The following is a 24,760-nucleotide window of genomic DNA, read 5'->3' as shown; positions in this document are numbered from 1 at the left end:
AACTAAAGGTCTGATCCTAGAATCGCCCCTGGTTTAGGATAGGCTACTTAACTAGCTAGCCAGTTCCCCTAGCTAGTTAGCTATTGCAGTCTTTAAAGAGTGGTAGCTTTAGGAATCAGAAGATTTATAAATCTGATTTAAATAATTTCTTACCTGGCTACATTACGTGAAGGACTTCTGATATCCTGCATAGCTACAGTCGACCAGTCATGCAGCGATTTCTGGTTCCTATTCAACAACTTTCTGCTAATGCAGCGGCGGCTGCTCCAGAATCAGGCACCGGGTCCGGCGCCTTCACATGAAGCGCGGAGTACAAGTAGTGCATTTTCCGTGCCCACTCCGCATCGACACACGATGTTCATAGTTCATGTATATAGTACGTTCATAATTACTTCAGGTAGCCTGGTATTTACAGTTTTTCTCAATTGCTTTGGCTCATTATTTTAAAAACAACAAGTGCAAAACTCACTTTTTCAAGGTTAAGCCAAAGTAATTGAGAAAAAACTGTAATACATTGACATTCCAACATTTTTTCATCTAAATTCCATCTAAATGATTGGCCGTAGCAGATGACCTATCATCAACAAACTTTGGCAGACAAGCCATGTTCAAACACCCTCAGTAGGATGCAACATGAAGCGGGATTTGAACCAGAAACCATTCAATTCCCTGTCTGAGATACTGCCACCCCTTATATCTTACATTTCTGCCAGGTATAGGCTGTTGGTAGCCTATAGGCTGTACAATACATTTTTGATATGCTGTAAAAAGAAAATTATGCATTGAATAATAATGAATGCATTGAATAAAAATTACCTACCCCAAAACTATGATTGCTCCCCAACTGGGGAAATGTAGAACCGGGCCTGGTTAAGATATGCTCATAACACGAATATTATTCATGCAGTCGAAGTCAGTCTGTGATTTACAGTTGGTGACGTAATTTGCCAGGGTTTTTACCCCGACTTCTGCCTCTTTGTGAATCACGTGATAGTATCACAGTTGTCCCCTTAGTTCCTATCCAAAAATTGGAAGGAGGCGGGCGGCTTACGTAAACGCTCCGCTTCCTTCTCATGCTTTGCAAGAAGAGATTGTGATGAAATCCATGACGAGACCTGTACTGTGCAATTTTACTTAGGAATGCTAAACTATTGTTTTCTCCCTCCCCAAAATTGAGCGCTTTTATTGTAGCCTCCATTTTTTCCAGTTTTTTTTTTTCGTCAAAAGCATGACTTAACTAAGCCTTTGTTTAAATGTTTATACTATTTAGGTATTAATGTTACTGCACAAGTCTCTGTGGTATAATTTGTCCGCCTCGTTAGCAAGGACCATCTGAAGTTCTGGATAAAATGGCATTTAAAGCGTTGCGTCTCTTCACGTCTGCAGCGTTGTTGGCTTCGTACTCAATGATTTTCGTGTCATCTGGTAAGTATTATAGCTATAAGATATATTTCAGCCTGCATGCAGTGCTTTATTACAGAAAATAATGATTTCGAAAACGACACTTAGTCGTCAAATTTAAAACATGTTTTGTGCATACGTACATTAGATTTTTGTTTTAATGTAGCTAACTCAACAAGTGGTGCACACAATCTATGTATTTGATTTGATTGTTTAATGAAGCGTTTTCCGAGGCTTATGTTTAAGGAACTTCACATTTTAGTAATAAAAGCCTTGCAATGGAAGTATGTGTCAGTGATTAAATCTGCCTGCTTGCCATGACAGATCCAGTCGGATTTGCATAGGGGTGTTTAGCGGTCAACTTTCAGACAGATTATATAGTAACGCAGTATTTTTACTACATCCAGTCTGCCTATGTTGTTAGTCAGTAGCTATACGGTTGAAAAGGTGAACGATTTTATGCGCAGGCTACTGTTCGATTGGCACACATGAATGCAGTTGTTACACAAAGCTATAGGAATTAAAAACCTTAATGCAAACTAGCCACGTGGCGGTTAGATTTGCGGCAGCAGCCTAATGGTTTTTCCACAGTTAAAGCATCCGATCAACCAAGTCAGGATGTATAACGTTTTGGTTACTTCGCACCAACTACTTCAGTCTAATTTGGTCGACTGTTGCTGCGTTGAAGACGTCTCGGAACTTGTTGAAATACAGATTCGGTTATCATTTCAGCGCTCTGATTTACCCGACCTGAAAACAATTTACGTCACATCAACAAACACATGGAGGTCCTCTTAGTTAGTAGTAAGAATGGAATTATTATAGTTTTTTGTTACCACTAAACACATAATTCGGTGTGTACTAACATTGCATTATAAATAACTGACTTGGCTAAGTAGGTGTTTGCAAGTTTAAGGAAAGCTTTAAAGTGCTACAAAACTTAATGCTTTTGTCATCTAGAATCAGTGCCATGTGAGTTTAACTTTTCTAGGGAATTACACGTAGATTTTCTAAAATATGCATTCTTGTCTGATGAAGCTCCTCTGTCTTTCAAAAACGTAGGCAAGAAGCATGTAATATTGGTGCATTTGTATTTAATATTCCCCAGGAAGCCAAATAAAGCAGTTTCCTGCACACAACCATATTTTCTTACCGAGTTGAGAGCTTGAACGCAATGAAGTTGGAGGTTTGTAAATTCCTAGTCGGAATCTCCACGTCCCGAGTTGTCTTGAACACAGCGTGTAAAACTTAAGTGCAATGACGGGTCATGTCATACAACACAGGCTACACGCAGTACAGATGTGACTGATGACGAAATTACTCATAAGTTTCCGGAGCGTGACTGTAACTAGAACCGAGCGAACTGAGCATGAAGATCATTAGCGCAGACGCAGACGTCACAGTCGGACGAAAAAGCATCCCCCTTTTGGTTTGCATTTGTGTGCAGCGAAGAAGTTGTGGCTTGTTAGTATTGTTGTCAAATTACATTTAAACCCCTCTAAAGAAAGTCCATTGGTTTCATGTTAGAGATGTTGAACTCTTCTTGTTTAATACTTTTTTCTTACGTGTTAATTGCACATTGTCTGCAGAGATGGAAGCTCTTCAACGTGAAAGTAATGCCACCAATGGTACCACACTGGCAACAATGACGATGATGATGACAACGAAAATGTTGCCAACAAATGTGGGAGGTCTCCATTCACCTGCAAGCAATGTTACCAGAGGAAGTACGATTGCGACATCCAGCCAAACAAAATCAAGGGCCGCAACCACCAGCCAGAAGCCTGTTCATTCCACTACAGGTTGGGTTTATACTCTATATAAATGCATAAATCATACATTTCTGATTACATGGGTGTATGTACAAATAAATATTTGGGTTTGGTTAGTGCCACCTCTCACAAGTTACCCTGTTTACACAGAGGGTATGTTTATATTACAAAATATAACAGCTTTTTATTTTGCCGACATAATTTTATTTAGAAAAGTCCTACTTAACCAGGACACTCCATTAGAGACACATAGTAGACTTAAGTCTGGTTGGAATGTATGATGTGTTAGCAGAACATTAGAGTGCATTCCAGTGACAATGAAGAGACATGGTGCAAGAGGGGGCTGATGAATGCAGAAGGCCTCATGCAACCTGTGCTGCTGTAGAATGCTATGAAGAACAAACGAGTTTAGGGAAAGTTAAGGAAGTTTAGGAACATAGCAAATGTCCTTGACATTTAGGAATTAGAGACCATCCGGTCTGAGATGTCTGTGGCGTTATTGGAATGCACACATAATCAATTAGGGACAATTGATGATTCTATTTTAAGAATGGGCACATAGTTTCTCAACTCTGAAATCCTGTCTAGCACTTGTATTATTAAATGAAAGATATTATGGATGAGTCATAGCTGAAGTCAATTTTACATTGTGGAGTCAAAATGAACTTACATTAGCGCCAGTATTGTTTGGAGCACATTGCATAGGCACCAGTAATCTGTATTGCTTTATGCAGAGTCAAGACTGAGTGCCCCAGTACTATTACGATTTTGAAATCCCAAATAGGCTGAAGTCTTGACAAATATCATTATGAGCTTTCATTCCCATAGTTCCCACAGTAACAATGACTAAAACCGAGTAGCTTTGCCTATCATGTGTAACTAATATGTATGTAAGTGGAACCATAGTGTAAAATACATAGGCGAATATTATACATGTGAACAGCACTCTGAGGGCAGGAAGAGGTGATATAATATTTTTAATAATAATTGAATAGTAGGTAGTATTGGGGTGTGTATAATTATGTGTCGTTGAACCAGATGAGAGTGGTCTGAAGGGACATATAACAAGGGACCCATCCAGTGACATCTGTCATTTCTACATAGGTGTCACCAGCACCACTGCTTACACTTGTGCAAGCTCCACTTTCCATGCAGTGAGCTTCTTTGGGGGCATAGTGCTAACCTTGGTCGTGACCCTCACAGTTTTCCTGGGATATAGGTTCTCTTGCTCGAAGCCAGAAGTGCGGTACCGCGCCATGTAAGTGTCTTCCAGCATAGCATTTGCATGCTTTTGTTGCAGATACACACTTACAATAAACCACCTGAAATAGCATGGGTATCAAGTGGACACCTTCTTGAAAAACTTGAAATTTCTGCATTTCTTTGTTTTGTTTTGGTTGATTTAATAAACCTTTGTTCCATGTTGTTTTTGTCTCAGAGAGGAGCATGAAGCCATAATATAATGAAGCTGAAAGAAAGGACACCATTAATGACCTCCTTGCATCAACATTCAAGATGACAGAAATATAGTTTTTTCTAAAATTGTATGGTCAACATCAATATATAATGACATTTTTTTTCTGCACAATTGAAAATCATGGTATATACCTGAAACAATGCAGTTGTGACAGAAAACGCACAGTAACATTATGTCACGGCAATAATTAAACTACTGTACAGATTAGGGGGTTCCATGTCCTTTTGTTTTACCTTTTTATTTACTGTACTGTTTTATTGCATACTTGTACTTAGTATATTATTTTATCTATACCTAAGTAGCTTGGAAAAGTGCAATTATGGTTGTTTTAGAAATGTTTTATTGAGTTTCTATGTTGTGCTACATGTGAACATAAGATAATTTGGCATCTTCTCATTTCATATGAAATTTGAAATAACATTAGTAAATTGTAAGATTTTTAAAAATTGGATTATGGATTGCACTTATTTACAGTGAAGGAGGGTAGCCCCTCTCAATCACCATCAATGTGTAGCACCAAGGTGGGTAATGTTTTATTGAATGTTAACACCAAATCATTTTGTGCTTTTAATGAACTTTTACTGCTAGTGCAATTGTTTGTCATGACAACACAGCAGTTTCAGAAAATGTTATGTAAGAAATGTACATACAAATATATTACTTATGTTTATGCATATATGCAATACTTTTGAACATTTTGTTGTATCAAACAAATGCTGTATTTTGTATCTGCTCAATTCAGTCAATATTGTTGAATGGTTCCCTATTCCCTACAGTTGTATTCAGATTTCTATGACAAAAACCTTTGATTGCACAAATGAAAAGAAGCCACATTTTACAACAAAGTATATACTTTATTCCAGGCCAATTTAAAAAGAATTATATAAAGAGATATAATGTAACAGAATTTATGAGTCTAGCATACATGCACATACTTTCTATAAAAAAGATCATTATAGAATATAAATTCATTTTTGTGTGCATTTAGAAATATCTAAATACCAAACCTTTAAAATGTGTTATTAGTACTACCTCTACACATACAGTCAACACTCACTATTTAGTCTGACAAGTATGCGTGACTATGCATAAAAAAAAAAAAAAAAATCACACAAGTGACAAACACCATTTAGTCAAAGTTCTGTAGACATGTGCAAAGACAGCACTGTATGGTACCACCCATTTAAAAAAAAAAATCATTCTGTTGCATTAATTTTTCCTCTTCATCACCACAAATACTGCGTCTCAAGTCAAATACAATGGATCTGAATGCAAATGCATGTCAAGTACAGAACCTTCACTCTGGTTTCCATGGTAACACTGGATGTTTTGCTTTCACCAAACAAAAATATTATCTACCACTTTTATGGGTGGGCAGAAGTATATTTGTTCAAGCATATTACTTTATATAAAATAATATGTTCTGATGCGGTGATGTATTCACATTAAAAGAAGAAAAGGATAAGCCTCTTCACTGTTCTGGAGGTTCTGTGGACTTTGTTCATATGCTGTCACCATGTAAACGTTTGATTTTTGAAATAGGAGGCATTTTCGATTTGAGCCGTCACTGTAGCATTTTCTAATTCTAGAATGTAAACGAAAATATAATAATAAAACGACCATGCTGGATGGCTCACTCATGATTTCAAATCCTTAATCTGAAACCCCTGGATAAAAGCTTTAGCAAAAGTAAAAACTTAAGTTAAAGCAGCCCCAACTTAGCAAGATAAATAACATCTTGTAACCACAGCCATTCCATCTTCCCTGCAATAAACCAGACTACAATTATATATGTGTGTGTGTGTGTGTTTGTGTGTGTGTGTGTGTGTTTGTGTGTGTTTGTGTGTGTTTGTGTGTGTGTTTGTGTGTGTTTGTGTGTGTTTGTGTGTGTGTGTGTGTGTGAGAGAGAGAGAGAGACCACGATGAACTTCTTTGTGGTTGTTGTTCATGTAGGCAGAGAAACCGAGGGAAATAATATTAACACTCTTTGGAAGTCATGATAAAAATTCCTAGCTGAAACTTTAACTGGGTTTGGAGTTTGCCTTCGCTGAAAAGACCCTACTGCCTAAAATGCTTGTCATTCATAATTACCATCAAACCCTATCTAACCGCTACTCTACTCTGCTCAGCTGACCTTCGCAAACCTTATCGTCTAACCACCTGAAACATGTCATAACCAACCTCTGCGAGTGGCCTCCATTTCAGCACAGCACTGCACAGAAATGCATGGTAGAAAAGCAGACATGCTCTGAGAAGCTTGCTGTTACTGGGGCTGTCACATCCTCATTAACATTTTCGCTTCAACATGACAGGAAGGTTGTTTTTCTTTCTTTTTTTTTTCTCAAATAAACACATCAAGGAAAGGATCCAGAAGCCATATGGCCTGTGGTCTTACTGTTTGTCATTTAGGAGAGATTTATCTACATGTGAACACTAACAAATAAAAAGCAGTCCAAAGAAACAAACAAAAATAGAGGTTTGTGCCCTTTGGCTTTGGCACATGGTTTCCATAGCAATATTCCTTGGACAAGCTGAGCGAAAATGTTTTTTGATGATGTGAAAGAGCGACGTGCACAATCCGAGCTCAGGGAGGACATATCACCTGCAGTGATGTACTGAAACATGGCTCGAAAACAAACGCTTCCGACAAAACCAGCACAAAACTCACATACTAAATTAGCAACAATAAAAAAAGACTACAACAAAGGCTGTTTGATCTCATACAATAACCTAACAACCTAAAATTAAAAGATAATAAAAAGGCAACTGAATGTTGAATCAGGCTTAAATAAGACTGAAATATAAAGACAGGATTCCTTAAAAAAAATCCCTAATTCCCATTACATTACATATTTTTCATAAACCTCTACTTTTAAACAGAAATATACTTTTTGATTACTGAACATGAATGCATGTATAAGAACGATTAAGCTTGATCTTTTTCAAAAACAACTTACTACATATATTGATTTATGTTGCAAAATAGTAACATAGTGTTTTTTTTTTTCCTTCTCTCCAAAAATACAATTGAAAGGCACTTGATTTGACAAGGTTTAACTTAAATTTGCTGGCACAGCCAAGCAGCAGCACTGGAAATCACGGAGCCCGGCTGCACCCCCCTATCCACAGCCGGCCTGTCCGGACCGGGCCTTGCATTACCTTGACCCCAAATCAGTACTGAGAAGAGTTCATCTTGTTTTGTGTCAGATGCATCACTTTTTTGGTTTCTCAGGCTCACATAAAAACAAAGAACAAATCAAAACAAACACACTGAGAAGAAAAACTGTTAAAACAAAAAGCTACAAGGAAAGAAAATGTCCTTCTAGTAAAGACTGTGTTGCAGGAACTGAGGCAACAGAGGTCACAGGCAATAAGTGAGAAGTGCAGCACTTTTTTTCTTTTTGGAGAGAAGACACCTGCATGCACGCGCACAGACCCAGCTCGGCTCAAAGGGGCGGAGTGAGGTCCTTGCCAGCATGACAGAACAGAAGGTGACACACAGTGACACGGAGGATCTGGGGGAACCCTTGGAAAATCGTCAATTCATGGGCCAGCCTTGAGGACGTGAGAAAGAGACAAACCAAGCAAAAGAAACACGCAGAATATGCTGCTGTCTGCAATTTGTTCATCTATGTATGTGAAATTACAAAAAAAAAAAAAAAATCCTGAAAGCGCAACTGAAATGTCTTAACATCTCCAGATCCTTCACAGATTCGACTTGGCAGCAGTTGGTAGTGTAGGGATGGAGGGCGGGTCCTGGCCCCGCCCCTCTATAACCACGTCAGGAAGCTTTCTTTGTCGATCTTGGTAGCTGCCAGCACGGACTCCATGTCATTGAGTATGTCAGAGCTCAGCGCCTCCTGCAGGCTGGGCATCAGCTCCTCGCCCTCCACCGCCATGCTTTCGCTTTCCAGTGTGCCCAGGTCCACATTGGTGCCAGGGATGGTGTCCAGGTAGTCAGGGAAACGGCTGGGCTGTGTTGACATGGAACTGGGACCCAGAGTGTCCCCTGAAGGTAAAAAAAAATTTATATATATATATATATATATGATGGAGCATCTTTAAATGAAGCATCATTGAAGATGTTTCTTTTATTGTAAACAAGTAAAAGAATTTCCTGAGGTCAGATACAGACTGTACATATAGATCCTTACATATACAAACAACATGTAAGAAATGTTATGTACCTATGCATCTGCTTCCTCTACTCAATCAATAACAAGTTCAATAGGGACATTACATATAATGTACACTTCACCTGTGACTTTCATGCCAATTTCAAATTTTGTAAATTCAGAAAAGCAATAGTGGAAACACTGACACATCCACATAACTTTTTCCATTTCCAAAAAACTTGTGTGTTATGCTTTTTGCTGTGTGTTTCTGCTTTACTTTGTGACAGCACCACGTATACTCTAATTGCATAAGATTTTTCTGCAGCAATGCACACATTTCCTAAATGTTGGTTCATATTAGGTTTGGTCAAAATGCATTCACCATTACCCTTGATTAAGGAGGGAAGGTCATGTCTAATTGTACTTGGATGTCGCTATAATAATCACTAAAATACATGGTTTGTTTCAAGTGGGGCAAGGGCATTGATGGCCCATCGATGCCCATTTCCCAATCAGCACGCACCTGTGTCCATCTCGTCCACGCTGTTGAGGAAATCATCTGGAGTGCGGGGGACGCTGTAGCTGCCCATGCTCAGGCCGCTGTCCGTGCTCTCGTCCCTGGAGTGGTAGGTCCCGCTGGAGAGACAGGAACAAACAGCATTACCTCACGGCTACTGTCACTCCCACTCAGACAGGCATGTTAAAATGTTTAAAATAACCCTAAGAGGTGGGGAGATGAGACAAGACGAAGACTGAGTCTTGCGCACATTGGATTAATGACTACACATCTCTTGCATACCTTTGTTGATAGATTCCATTTAACTGGCAGATTAAGTCTGGACAGATTTGGTCTGGCACAAAATTGCTCTAAGACTATATCCAATTAACAAAGCCGAACAGAGAGAAAAAGAAAAAAAACACAAACATTATTCAAAGCTCATTGGATTTGTGGATTAATTGGGCTTCTTAACATGCCCTAATTCCCCATTTCATGGCGTTTGCATATATCCAGATTTACAGGAACCCTGGGTGACGTGTCCATTCTACTGGTGGAGGCAGCACTGGGTGAGAAGCCTGGAATAGCCAGACTCTAAGAATAGAAGCTCTTATTTCTACGATAAGAATTAAGAGAGGGGGGAGAGGGGGGACATATTTATGTGGTGCTCCTGTGGGCCTATACTAATTAGCAGAAAATAATATATGTAGGCAGAGAGCGGCAATGCAGAGATGAATGAGCCCATTGTGACACCAGTGGGGGCTGTGGACTGGCCTGTCTACCAGCCGGACTGCATGTTCTCACGGGACTCTAGCTATTCAGCCAGTCTTCTCTACATCAGCTTGTGGCCAAAAGACCAAAGTCTGCTAGACCTGCCTCCCACAGGAGAGCAAACTGGCAGCACATGTTTGAGAGAAAAAGGCCAGATTCACACAGCTTGGAAAATATCACACAGCGTCTCTGACCAGTATTAAACAACACTACTTTATTGAGCTCTCACTCTAAAAGGATTTGCAGTCCTTTTTACACAGAGCTACTGTTGTCATCAAAAGTATCTGGTTTCAAGCAGGGAAAACTGCATGGAAAAAAATGACATTTTAAGGAAGTAATCATTTCTGAGTTAAGTAGGTGTAAAAATGTCTTCTTGTCTATGCACACAATAAAACTGTAATGTTTTTCCCATGATGACAGATTTGTATATTGTCCACCAGAGGGCAATATTATTCAATGCTCTTTGAGAACAGACAGGCCCTCTGAGTCATGGCCATGTGCTGAGAGTTAGGCTCACTAACCGGCCTTTTGTTTACCTCATACACTGTGAACGCTCCCATTCCATTTCATTTCCCCCAACAAAACCTCTATGAATATTTGTAATGAAACATTATCCCAGGGCACTTGCCAGCATACTTAATGTTCACGGGAAACAGGATATCCTACAAAGTTCCCAAAGGGGGGTCCCAGCGCCCTAATAAAAGGCACGTGACAGGAAAGTAAATATAAACAAGCAGCAAAGCTGGTCAGTTTCATCATTTCCGCTTATTACACACTACTTAGTGGTCGTGATGCAAAGTGTATGAAATCTTGAACAAAAAACAGAATATCCCAATTTCATCCAACTTTAACCACAGCATTATCATTGATGTCACCTCACTCTCACCTATTGAGGAACGGGTCGGAGCTGTTGGTGGTCATGGTCCGGACATCCTGAGCCATGCCTGGCGAGGAAACGGGGTTCTGGGTGCCCCCGTCCTGTTCCATGCTGGTGGGCAGCTGGTTCCTCAGAGCCAGTTCCTAAAAGTACAAACCCACATCATCTCAACAGAGGCTTAAGAACGTCTGGATCCTTAAAAGGTTCAACGTACAGTAAAATATCAGTGAACAGAGCCTTATTTACAGAATGCTGTCTGTTTCAAAAAAGATACAGACCTCCCTTGAGAGTGTTTCATAAGGCTTGCCCCAAAACACACATCACTCTTAAGACCCCCTGCTTGCTCCAGCTTCAACTGTGGTCAAGTATAATGGCTCAGGTATACAACATTAATTCCCTGCCTAGGAGTCAAACCTGAGACCTTCTGTTTACAAATGCTTTTCCCAAGCCAGCAGCCCACACTACCAGCTGGAGCCCAAACCTTATGCACAATACCTTGTTCTGTTTATGAGAATATATGGAGTGCAGTGTCCTTGAACAGATCTAACAGCAGTGCATATGGTAAGCTGTGAGAAGAATGGTTCATAAGCTAGGTCTTTCATTCTGAAGTGCCACAATTTGAAGAATTCTAACATAAAATGGGTCATAATGGATAAATATTTTAAAATATTGCCTCTACATTTTTATGCCATGGATAGATATTCTTTTACAGGGTCTCATAGCAGCACAGACTCCTGAGATTTGTCCCTGCCATACATTACACTCTGAGGAGCTCCGCATCAACCAGCTGCCTGGGCTCAACTCTGACTGGCCCCACACACTTGACACTCCATATTGCTTTTTAAAAGGAGGAGGCCGCCAAAAACACAGCCCCTTTAATTTATTTTCCTCCTGTTTTGTTTCCAAAAGTGGGATATGACGTGTTTTATAAAGAATGTAAAATTGAAGCAAGATACCCTGGTGGTTTATGAAAACCTTCATTGGTTGGGAGTTGGAGTGAATGTACACAATGTTCCAATCTGTGTTACTTTGTTTTCCGTTGGCTGTTAAAAATCAAAGCTGAATATCTGTTTTTTATATATTTTCTGCAAAGACAAGCAGAGTAAAAAGTAGGAACTCATATTCTGAAGTGCTGAGTTTTGACAGGGCATAGCCACCTTTTTTGTGTCAGGAATCACATCTCATTTTAGCAAGCTAAAAAAATCTGACAAGAATACATGACCTGTGAATTTCCATGTATTAAGATCTATTGTGTTCTAGTTTTCACTGGGAACACTGACACATTTTCTGCTGGCTTTATGAGTCTATAGCTCTAAATGATCCTAAATGAGAGTCGGATGCACAAACCTTTTCTCACAAGAGCATTGCCATGTTTCATTCCAAGATCATAACCCAAACTGTGACACATTGCATTGATCTCAATATTCATGGGTGCAACAATAGGGTATGGCTAGTATCAAAGCAAACCTACAATGGAAGAGCAAATTATCTATTAAAAACACTTTGCACACATCTTCACACAACATTTAATGTGCCCAGGACCCAAAGGGCTATCTTTCTTCCTTCAGTGTGCAGTGTCCCCTTTAATCACACACTGTCTTGTTACATTAAACTGTATGGCTCCACTCAGTGGCGGAACAACTTTACAAAGGGCCCTGGGGCAGAAATTGGTCAAGGGCCCCCCGGCCCCAACCCCACCTATGCCAGTGACAAGAGTGGAGTGCAAAACCATAGGCCAATATTAAACAGTTAATCATCTAATATCATTATAGTTTAGGCTATAATTCCTAATGCCAACCCTCCCCATTAATCCGGGCTTGGGACCGGCACCTAGTTGAGCTGGCTTGCTCCCCAAGAGGCTGGGTTAGGCTAAACTATATACATTACAAAATTTTGAGCCCCACCCTGATGAAGTAGTATACCTGGCAAGAACTATATAAATAGCGGATCACCGCTTATTGATTTGTCAGTGGGAGAAGAAAGAGCACTGATCGTAAGGACGCAGCCTGGAATGTGCATTAAAGGGGGCCCACATCGGGGCCATGAAGGGCCCCCCGCAACTCAGGAGGGGCCCGGGCCCAGGGGCAACTGCCCCGCCTGCCCCGCCTATAGCTCCGCCCCTGGCTCCACTGAACTCAGCCGAAGGGATAAATTCAGCAAGGCGTTCATTTTCTGTCCCAAACATTACATGACACCCTCAACTACAGCAGTCTGGAACAAATAATTCCCCTAGTAGATCACTTTAATGGCAGCTAGTCTCATTCTGTCTGAAAAGGAGAGTAGTCCACACCCTTGGTTATCACAAAATATATCATGAAGTATAAAAGGTATGAGGTAAACTTTTAGACTCACGGCTTGTAAACTCTACAGTGTTTTTTTCTCCAGAACTTTGAGCACAAAAATCAGAACTTGATGTTTTATTACATCAAACAAATCAATAATCTTGCCTGTCCTTGAAAGTAATTAAATATACTACAGAAAAATAAACTGAAGCAATGCTTTCTTCAATTTTCTGCCTGCTGTTTAGGAAAAAATTGCCAAAGGAGCAGGATTTCTTTCACTTAGAGCATTTAAACAGATTTGTTGTGGCAGTATTCCCCAACCACCACCCCCAATCCCAAGTGAAACAGACCGATACAGAGAAAGGAGAGATGGGTTGGGTCCTGACCTGGGGTCTCTGTCGAAGAAGCTCTTGGTGCTTCAGTCGAAGTCTCTCCTTCTCCATTTGTAGTTGCTGGAGCCTCATCTGGTTGTTACCGCTCATGACCCCACCCTGGGGACTGGAGGGCAGTGACGGGGCCTGCTTCACAGGGGCACTCTGGCTTATCCGCTGCTGGTTCAGAGCTGGGTGGGGGAGAGACAGAGGGATGTCATTCCAGGCACTCACCACTAGGGGCAGCACACTTGGGTCAACCTCCATATACAAACAGAAAATGAGAAAACCAGTGCTCTTGCAGCAAGGTGTCTCCATAACACAAACAAACACTCTTCCAACTTTTCCAAATGAAAATTTTAAAAACCTTTTACAGCTGACCTTATTGCTGAGAAAATACCAGTAAAACTGCACAGGGTAAGGCAAATATCCATCAAATCTCATGTCTGCCCTTAAATTTCTTTCTTGAGCATTTAACACATAGACACAAACATCAACAAAATACCCTCATGTCTTTTCTTTTTATCACATTCAAAACAAACAACTTCAGAAGTGTTTCCATGTGCATGTGTTTCTCAGGAAGAACCACATCTCACAAAGAAAAAGTACAAAGCAACTGGTGCATAACTATTTATCATCTTACAAGTAAGAGCCTTAACTCACTCTAGGAATGCGATTTTATCAACTAATGCACAAAATGGACATACATATGCTCCCACAGAAGCTACTCACTCAAATAAAACTGGCAGAACAGATTCATTATATATAGCAAACGACCCTGAAAGCTTAAGACTTCAAGCTTAACATGTACTTCTAAATAATTAACTTCTAGATGGGAAAGATTTCAAAAGAGGCAGAATGTATTGTTCGCAGATAGAGCTGGGCAATGCCCCGGGCCAAAAGTGGCAGCCCTTCACTATGAATGTCTGGGCGGAATGATCTTTCCAGTAAAACTTGATATGTCCCCATGTGTCAAAACTCAGGGCCACTGTCATATCAGCGCACCATCTTACTCCCACAGGAAGTTTGCTCTGAGTAACCCATTCACATATTAACATCTTGTCATAGAAGTGGGAAAGTTAAAGATAAACGAAACAAGACGGAGATCGGCAAGCCTTTGAAGCGCAATTCGTGTGCGAACAAGGAGACGGGCACAGTAGGTGTTTCAAAGACGCCGGATAGACTTAACATAGGAGAAAATCATATTTGCTCAGGCTGACTGTTGCCTGCTCTTGGGTAATCATTGTTTGTGCAATACTGTTACCACCTGTCTATTGTGACACAAGTTTCGGAATTACAATATTATATTTTATGACACATTATGTTTTAGTCAGACCAAATTTGAAGGGAAACATCTGTCATTAACTGTTGCATCTGAAGGCAAGTATAGGTGATCATAGATCTTTTTCTTGTGTCAATCTTGTTCACAAGCAGCAATATTCTGAATACTGTAGCATAACAAATATTCAAACTCTGAATGCATGTTTCACATAAGGGAACTTTACCCCATATTCAGAATTTCAGAAGATCTTACATTTTAGGCCTCTATCACTTTATCATTTTATTCTGTATATATCACATTCAGCATTGTTTCATATCCTTTCAATGGAAAAAAAACACAAGGGTACATCTAAACTGGTTTTACAATCTTAATTAAATGACTGACTTGCAAACGTTACTCAACTATGCTGTGAGAAAAGAACCAGGAGTGGTGCAATGGGCCCGCCCGTTCAATTGATTCAAACATGAACGTGGCTTGGCCATATGGGTGTTAGTGAAATGCACCCAGCAAGGATCCCCATATGCTTTGGCAGTCCAGAAACCAATGAGAAGGGCCATGGCCCAGCTGCGCTTTCTTCTGGTGGCATTTGCCATTCTGCCCCACCCGCCCCAGAGTTTCATCCCCAGTCAGTCACTGTTTGTTTACGCTCTCGTCCTTCCTGAATGGGACGAGCCCTAGGGTTCTCACAGAGTCAACGTCTGCCTCGCCCTGCTTCGCCTGGCCCTCTGGCTCCTGCCTGTCCTACCTCACCCCACCTCCCCCCTGCTGGAGTTGTCACTCACCCTCCTGGTTCATATTCTATCCACACAATGATTAAAATTCTTACTTATTCCAAACAGAAACTATTTTGGTTAGACTGCTCCTTCATGCCAGGCCCATAAGCACCAACACTGAGCAGTGGAGAAGCAGAGCAGCTGGATAACTGCACATGTGGAGCATTGCAAGATGGTCTCGACGGACTAACAGATAGCATAAGCACAGAATAAGCCCTGCTTCATTGCACAGATACAGCCAGAGCTATGCTCTGCAGACCCATTTTGAAGGTGTCCATGATGGGGCAAAACTAAAGAACAGCTGGCATGGTGTTCATGCTAAGGATCTTCAGCCAGTATCAGTCCCCACTAGAATGGGGGTGCAAAAGAGAACAAGCCCCACTCTCCCAGACTGTCATTGGAACCATGCAAAAGGCAAGAAGAGCATCTCCATGTACAGCATCACCCCTCTGGAGCAACTTTGGAGTGAGGTTCATCACAGGGTGACAGCCTCTGGGAGCACCGGGAAGATGGGAAGGCCCTCGGCTGGAAGGGCAGGGTGTGGCCAGGGAGAGGAGACACGTTAATGCAGTCTCTTGTTTGCCTTTTCACGCTCCTCTGCAACAGAACAAGTCAGCAGGAGGACACCCTATCTGCACATTGTGCTGGTGAGCATCTGGAGACAGAAGGTCTTACAAGCAGGCAGAACAGAGGGCATGGGGTTGCTGCTGGAGGTGGCCTGAAGGTCCAGGCCAAGCAGCTTGCCTTTGAAGCCCAGCTAAATATTTGTCCTTGTGTCAATTCGGCCTATTGAGTACAGAGCTCTACCCTCAGTTGTGTGTCTTCTAGCTTTAAGATAAGGTTTTAGGGGAAGAGAACAAGTTTGAGGCAGGCAGACAAGCCCCTTATCACTTAAAACACCCGCCATGGCTTTTCAAAACAATCCCTGAGCTGTCTGAAATCAATCTGAAAAGTTCAGAGAAACAGAGGCCTGGTTTTCCACTGAAAGAGATAAAGAGTGTTACAATGGGTGTTATGTCAGTAAGTCGTATGCATTGTCAAACAGTTAAATTTCTTAAACACTAATTGCTTAATGAACAAGGATGGGGGGATGTGAAAATCTAAATTTTATCCTGAAGGAATTAAATTTACACAGTATATGTTTATGTGTAACATGCACATTATACATGAGTTGTATGACCCATAATGTGTATTCTATCATTTTTATACATAATCCCTGTCCCCATTGTCCCTAGTCTGTTTTGAAAAGAGAGGAGAAGCTGCTGCCAGTGACTCTGACTCATGGCTGGCCCTGAATGCCACTGGAAAACATGAGGACTCCACAAGAGTGACATCATCCAGTGCCTGCCAACTAAGTGCCAACTTTTTTGGTAAAGTGCTACGATAGCAGAACCAGAAGGGAGGGGGGAGGAAAAAAATAAATAAATTCTCACAGGTCACAACAAGGTTATGAGGAAATCTGTACAGGACTACAACACAGGCAAGAAGTAAAAACCAGACAGAGAGAGGAAGAGAGAGGGGGAGACAGAGAGAGAGAGAGAGAGAGAGAGAGAGAGAGAGAGAGAGTGTGAGTGAGTGGGTGTGTGTGCGTGCGTGTGTGCACTTGTGGGCCCTGAACTATTCTAGAATGTTTTTCCTCACTTTTCCTTCAGTGAAAAACAAAGCTAGAGCACCGACACTCTCTCCGAAAAGGCCTGCCCCTTTTTCAATTGACCCTCAGTACACCCACAGCTTGTTCGCTGCTCGCCACCTCCTTGGATCTTAAGGGGGACGAAAGCTTATTCTGTCAGCTTTTCTTCTTTTCCTCCCTTTCTCTTTCTTCCTCTTCAGCGTTCCCTCTCCCTGCCCCCACCTCTCCTCTCACACTGCAGTTCTTTGACTGAAAAGGTCTGGAACAGATTAAGAGCTGGACCACAGAATAAAGGGCGCTGGCACAGACTCAAGTCTGTCTGGATCCACAGCCTGCCTTGGGCCTCATGCAGGGGGAAACCAGCCAGAAACAGCCCCTCTGTTAAAGGCGCTCTGCTCTTTTTCTCTTGTGAGCTCAAATTAGCCCCCATTATCACAGCTGTTGGCTTTAGATTCAGGACCTAGATTGGAGCAGAGCTGTGCTCTCAGGACTAGCAAAAGACCCCCCAATAAGGACCCACAGGTTCCAATACGCTTTTAGTAGAATGTTTTTGTTGGAGGAACAGTGAGATGTGCTCATGGAATAAAACACAATATGCTTGTTTTCCTTGCCCTGGATCAGATTTTAAAAGAGCTCAGGAAAGGCAACACCTAACTACGCATGACACAAAGGTAAGTCAAACGCAGTCCAGATCAACTAGTCTGAACCACTTAGCCAATGATAAGTTGCTGCGGACTAAACCTTTAACATTATGTAGTTTTGCATGGTGCTTGCTCACAGCAATCAAGCATTTCTGCAGGACAACACAAGATGAACCTAATGAACCCAAGTATTAACCTAAAAAAAAGACAACCAAATAAAATCCCCCCCATTCTCTTCCTTGTGGCATGAGGTATGTTTACGCCATTTCTCCTTCAGTCTTTCTCTTCTCTTCTTTCTGCTCTGCATTTCTGGATTGGGGGCCCACCGGGCTAGTGGGCTCAATGCTAATAAATCTTCAAAGAGCTTAACCCATAGGGTCTGGCTCCCGCCCCTGCTGCCTGCTCCATAATCCACACGCTGTTATGCCTTCAGTTCTGCTCTGCAGAAAGGCCGCACTCAGACCCGCCTTAGCCCAGACGAAATGTCCTTGTTAGCATCCATCACATGGGACGTAAAATAAATGACTCGCTGTAAGCAGACCACCCCTAGTGAGCATAGTCTCTTTCCTGAGGGAGTGAGCTCAGGTCCACTTCTGTAATGAGGCCACAGTTGCCAGAATGCAAGTGACTCTCAATGACACAAGCAGAAACCTGTAGGCCTTCCTGGACAGCAGGCGGATGAGGTCACTCCCAATGGGAGATTTTGAGCTGGGTCACCCTCTCAGTGCAGACCACTACTCAACCAGCACCTCACTGGAAAGATTGCCAGCTCTACCCAGCACTGTGTTGAGTCTCAGCACAAATGCAAGTCTTCCATTTTATTTTTAAAACGAAGCCACTGTATGTTCAGTAACTGTAGGGCAATGTGGTTGGGAGTGTGGTGTGGTGGTAATGAGTAGGGCTTGTAACCAAAGGGTTGCTAGTTCGATTCCCTGCTGGGGTAGTGCCATTTTACCCTTGGGCAAGGTACGTAATCCAAAAATTGCCTCAGCAAATATCCAGCTGTGTAAATGGATAATGTACCTATTGAAAACTAAATAAGTCGGACTGGATAAGAACATCTGCTAAATGACAATAATGTAACGTAATTGTAGGGAATTATATTCACACTGCTGTCCTCTGAGCAAAACAGATTTGGCTAACCTCAGAATGGTTCAGATTTAGCAAAGGCATTTAATTAGAATAGAAAGTTTAAAACATACATAATGACTTCGAAAGATGCTCTGCCATAAACAACTGACCTTTTGGAAACAGAATAATGGTAGTAAATACGTCTTTCCACGTCTGTTGTAATTGACATCATAATTCTTGGCTTCTCAGCTTCACCAGAACAAACAAACAAAATTCTCATGATTGCAGAGAGTTTATGATGGGTACTAGATTTGGGCGATGCCTACCAAATTGGCATATGACAATGTCTACAGTGAAACACTGCGATGGACGATGACATCTGTAATAGTAATTAATTAATTAATATTAGTCATTTGCCGCTTAACATCCATTTGGATAACGTCTGTTCACATATACATATACGTACACTTTATTAAACTTTATTATAAAGTTTAAAAATCCCAATCGCAGAACGGGAAGTAGCGGACGTAACCGGGTGTAGTGAAGGCAACGCTTCCTGCACGCAACACGTGTATCTCATGTCTCATGGAAATAGAGTGATTGCGCTGCCAGGCGTAAAATGGTACAGTGTATTAATGTGTATTATGTTTAGCATTGTACAGTATTAACCAACTTAACCCATATATTACAGCGTACTTTACCAGATACATTAGTTGAAATACAGTACGGTACTGTACGTTTACAGTATCTTGGCTACAGTAGCCTATTCCATATAGGTTTGCTAAGTATATAGTATGGTGTTCGCACAATATCCAAACTAGTTATTTATACTTATACTAGTTACTACAACTAGTTATAGTGATGTAATAATGGTGTCGACAAACTTGGTCACTAAAAAAAGGTACCACTTTGCCCATCTGGTAGTACTTTGGGTTTTGGCCTAACAAAAGAGGACAGCCAAGAGACACCTCTGAAGTGGTGAGCAGGATTTGTTCTTATGTAATCCACGCAATAGATGGACAGACGACGAATCTTCATGACCATTTGCGTGTACACCATCCCACGGAATATTCTACATTGCCATCACGCGCAACTGGCCCTAGCAAAACAGCTAGCTATGACCAACCAACCATATCTGGGGCTTTTACAAAAGGTATAAAGTACAAGCGTGACAGTGAAAGATGGAAGCAGTGTACTAATGCTGTAACTCCTAGCAAAAGAAATGGTTTCTTCCAATATGGTATTTTGTTGCTGTTCTTGTATAATTCGTTTTGTTTGCGTAAGATCTAGTATAATTCGTTTAAGATAATTGCATAATTCGTTTTGCATCTTCTGCACAGTAAAATCTTGACTGTTTAAATTGTGTTAATTGAAATCTTTTGAATGTAACGTGGAAATCCGTGTTTTTTTATAAATAAAGGTGTGGTCAGGAACAACTTCATTCTTTTATTTCGATTTATAGTAACATTTTATTTGATTATCTTTCATGGCTATTATTACCTAATTAGAAAAAAGTTAATAATTATTTGAAGTCGCTGAAGTCCGGCATGGTAATTAGCCTAAGATAGGACCGCTTCAAATGCAATACGGAAAATTAGGATTATAACAGCCAGAATGTGACAATAAATCAGCAAGAGTTTCCTCTAGTCATTACAATATTAATAATTCATTGATTATATTTTTCCTAAACATGAAATATAGTTAAATGTGCGAGGCGAGACGTGGTGAAAAAGGGTTAATAACAATATAACGATTAGAAATTATTTGTTTAAGACAGTTATAGCAGAGAACGGGACAGTTCGATTTGCAGGTAACTTTTAATCCTCAATTTTGCGATTCAAATAAAGACTCACCCCCTGATTTACTGAGATAGGTGCAAACCAGGTAGCTTTACAAATAATTTTTATGTTTGCGCCTAAAATAAAACATGCTTTCACTGGGCGGTATAGTGTGATTAAATAAGCTGTTTTTCCTTTAAATCAGGTGCAAGGAGCTAATATAATAATTAGAATAAACCCATCCTTCATTTTTGCACTCTCTGGGGGGTTTAAATCACGATGCCAGCTCAACATTGTGATGGCTGTCAGCCATTGGCAATGGTCCATCGGCCCAACCCTAATGGGTAGGAAACAAGCCATTCCACCAGAACTTCTCTGGTGGGTTTAATTAACAGAGTGGTGTTCAGATCAGAATGACCAATCAGAGGACAGAGATTGACTCCAGCCTACCATAGCGTGGGTCCAGCCGTGGGTCCAGCCATGAGGTGGTTTTGTTCTTATGGTTGATGTAGTAGATCTCTCCCTCCGAGGTAATGGCTTGTTCCCAACCATCAGGCAGAGGACCTGAGATACAAACCAAGGTTACGGCCTGCACTACCCTATCCAGCCTTCTTAAACCACACACTTCACACAAGGAAAGGTACAAGGAAATAGGCATGGTACCACAGTCCTAAATTGGACATAATGGGAGGGCACCAACATAAAGCCATCAACACAAACACTGTTGATACAGCTCTCCAAAGTAGCAGCTCTGTGGATTCGGAAGAAGTCTTTAATTTACTCAGCATTTATACTGTTAGCGTTGGTAAGTCAAAAGATAGCATCTGACTTTCAGCATACGTGCAAAGTTTCACCACACTTATCAAATATGGACTGATAAATATGGATTGACATCTGAAGTAACTAGAAGCAATACCAATTTTAGGATTTGGATAAATAAAGGAAGGTAAATCGGGTATAAGTTCTGAGAACAACACAATGCCTAATGGCTAGTTATGCATGCGACTATCTTGCACATCAGGAGGGTTTGGCCTCAAAGAACAAGTCATCGTTGCCGGTTCCCAGGGGTGGCGTTAAGGGACAGAACTGCCACAACAGGCACACCCCAAGCATGTCCAACGGGACTGGGCACGTTCTCTCTCATACATAACAAGCCTGGGGCAAATTTCACATGGGACACTGAGCAAGGCACCTTCCCTTAAGTAATACTAAGTTACTGCACTACTCTGACTGAGCATTGCATAAATAATGCAAGGAAGGATCAAGGAAAATTCTAGCATCCAGAATACTTTAAATCAGCATTTTGTCAGCCTTGAGCTATAAAAGAATGCCTTTTCTATTAAATGTGACCACAGATTTAGTTTGCTTTACTGCAATGCATTTTTTGAATGGTAATATTTACACACAAGCTGTTCAAGTCTCCAACTTGTCCATTATGAGAAAACTGCCTGTAGTGACAGCTGGCCTCTCTATATCAGTCTGTACAGTCAAGAGTCTTAAACAACCAGTGGGGGTTGAAAAAGATCATTTAAAGTAACTATAATTTATGAGATAATAGCAACATGTAAAAGACTGAAAAAAGATTTCCAGCACTTTTATAGGCTCGAGACATAGCATTTGTGGTCTGGTGGTTCTACAAAGTTTTTAAAGAGCAGAGCGCCTTTAACACAGCTGAATTAACAGAAGTATCACACAAGTCACCCCCCACACACACACACCACCTTCTTATCAAATCTGTGGTGCTCCAATAAGTGCTGCCTGAGGAGAGTGGGAGTCTAAAGGCCTGGCAGGGTGCAGGGTGGGTCTTGGGATGGGCCCAGGTTAAAGAGAGGGTGGGGAAGCTGTCCTCAGGGAGCGGGGGAGGGCAGTTTAAATTGAGGGTCGGGGAGATGTCCTCAGGGGGCTCCCAGGTTAAAATAAAAGGGTGGGGGGCAGGGATGTTAGTTTAAATTGAGGGTGGGGGGGGATGAGCTGCTAAGGATGGTCTGAGGGTGGCAGGGTTTCTCACCAGAGGCTGGGCTCATGATGTTCTGTTGCACAGTGGCAGGACTGGCTGGGGAGGGCTGGTTCATCTGAAGCATGGCCTTGCGTGGGTCCTGCCAGGTGGTGGACTGGTCCAGGTGGCTACAGGAGGGAGGAAAAGGAGAAAGAGAGGAGTTGAACAGCCAAAAATCTGGAATGTAAAAAGAAAAAAAAAAATCACACTGCCCCTAGAATCTAGGAACGGGGACCTGATGCATATGTTTGCGTCACTGACATTACATTGTATTACTTTACATTCATTCATTACATTATCCAGAGCCACTTCCAGCACAAAACAACAGAAGTACTCATTCAACTTGAATGGATACAACAGTGTCAGACCAGGCAAACAACACTCCCAGACCTGAGTGTGAGCATAACACATCAGCACAATGGTCTACATTTTGCTCTTTGTTTTCATTTGAGTTACAGTATTACAGCAAATATACAGAGTAGATGCTTCAAAGGCCATAACACAATGGGAATAATTTTTATACAATCTGCATACTGTATATGACTAAGGGGTGGCACTCAACTACAGTACTAACCCTCAACTTTTTCCCCCATTGTTATTCATTATAGTCTATTAATGCAACACTGAACTCATCATGATCTGTAAGATTAAAACAGGTAATACTTGCTTAACTCCGTAACGCAAAGTTGAGGAAAAGTACAATAGCCATTTCCTCTTGACTGACGGTGTGTTTAACCGAAATTGTCCTGGCCAGACTGGGGCAGACCACGGGAGAGTTAAATCTAGGTCTTTTGTAGGAGGGCAGCATGCTTCCCAAATACCCTATGGCACCCAGTCAACTTTCCATAAATGATGGCTTGTGCCACAAACTCAAATGTGTTTTGTCTGTTCGGCTAAATATAGACTGTCCCATAACCCAGACCTTTTTCATCAAATTTATAATCACCACCCGCTGAAGTTTGGAAACAATGTCTACATCACAGAAACACGGGAATAAAAACGCATCGCTGATGAGTGTCATGAAACTTTGTTCCCCATTAATTACATGTTGTCATTTTGCAGGCCAAGGCCAAATATTTGGTGTCCTATGATAGCCAGAGACACTTTATAGTTTTATGAGCCTGAAAGCAACAGAAATGCTTTCAACCCTGACCTGCAAAACCTATTCAAATCAGCCCCTTTCTGCTTTGAGGAAAACAGGCAGACCCCCCGCCCTGCTCTGCTCTGACCTGCCACACACACTCACACACACTCATGCACAGATAACAGTAAACTAGCCCAGCTCTCATAGTATTTGTCCCTTTGGATTCTGTGCTTCCTTCATAAATCATTTTTATCAGGTGGTTTACCCCACTTGGAGGCAATCCATCACATGCTAGGTTCAGATAACCAGTGCAGGAAAAAAAAAAAACCCAAGGCCTTCTGAGCTCTCACACACTCCAGCTCTGTTTTGGACTTCCCACCAATACACGCAACATTTGTTTCAGGCTGTCAATAACTTTAACCAGCAGCAATGCCCTGACAAATAAAACACATGGGTGGCACATTTAATCCCACAAACTAACTTTCAAATTCAGGTATTGTACAACCAACAGACAGTAGCTAAAAGGAACACTTCTCTTTACTTGGTATACATTTTCCCAGAGTTCCCTCAGGTCCTAACTCATGGGCACAGGCAGCCGTCCCTGAAGACACTGGTAATTAGTGCATTGTTGATTCTTGTTGCTTGATTGAGCGATTGAAAGCTAATACAGGAAACCCCTCTCTGACAGGCAAGCCCCTCTCCATTCACAGAGGGTCACTCCCAGGGCTCAACGCAGGGGGTCCTTTTCCTGGAAGCGGCCAGGACACACTGGAGTGTCAGGGTCTTTTAGCGATCTGGCGCCACATTTACAAAGCTTTAACCTGCCTGACAAAGGCACAGACTGAGCTACGACCCAAAACCACACTATTCATCCTTTCTTTTTTATTGCTTCTTAAAGCAACCATTCCCTATATGCAAATGGTGGGGATAGCTCAATGACTTG

The 24,760-nt window shown here is 41.5% G+C and overlaps 2 protein-coding genes across 2 annotated transcripts in view; one reads left to right on the top strand and one right to left on the bottom strand.

Moving 5' to 3' along the window:
* Positions 1–1,261: 1,261 nt before the first annotated feature.
* LOC118782612 (porimin-like) lies at positions 1,262–4,826 on the top strand. Its single transcript, XM_036535992.1, has 4 exons — positions 1,262–1,425; positions 2,991–3,203; positions 4,278–4,431; positions 4,612–4,826. The coding sequence occupies exons 1-4, from the start codon at positions 1,350–1,352 to the stop codon at positions 4,634–4,636; spliced, it is 468 nt and encodes a 155-aa protein (XP_036391885.1). The 5' UTR covers positions 1,262–1,349; the 3' UTR covers positions 4,637–4,826.
* Positions 4,827–7,720: 2,894 nt separating this feature from the next.
* LOC118782998 (transcriptional coactivator YAP1) overlaps positions 7,721–24,760 on the bottom strand; it is a 32,042-nt gene continuing 15,002 nt past the window's right edge. The window contains exons 3-8 of the mRNA XM_036536642.1: positions 22,746–22,861; positions 21,188–21,301; positions 13,578–13,753; positions 10,919–11,052; positions 9,289–9,401; positions 7,721–8,659 (exon numbers count right to left, since the gene is read on the bottom strand). Coding sequence (XP_036392535.1) covers positions 8,421–8,659; positions 9,289–9,401; positions 10,919–11,052; positions 13,578–13,753; positions 21,188–21,301; positions 22,746–22,861 — 892 coding nt within the window. The 3' untranslated portion in view covers positions 7,721–8,420. The remainder of the gene's footprint in view (positions 8,660–9,288; positions 9,402–10,918; positions 11,053–13,577; positions 13,754–21,187; positions 21,302–22,745; positions 22,862–24,760) is intronic.

Source organism: Megalops cyprinoides, chromosome 9 (genome assembly GCF_013368585.1).
Source record: "Megalops cyprinoides isolate fMegCyp1 chromosome 9, fMegCyp1.pri, whole genome shotgun sequence".
Lineage (NCBI taxonomy): Eukaryota > Metazoa > Chordata > Actinopteri > Elopiformes > Megalopidae > Megalops > Megalops cyprinoides.
Note: the sequence above shows the minus strand (reverse complement) of the source record. Positions and strands in the feature narration are given on the sequence as shown.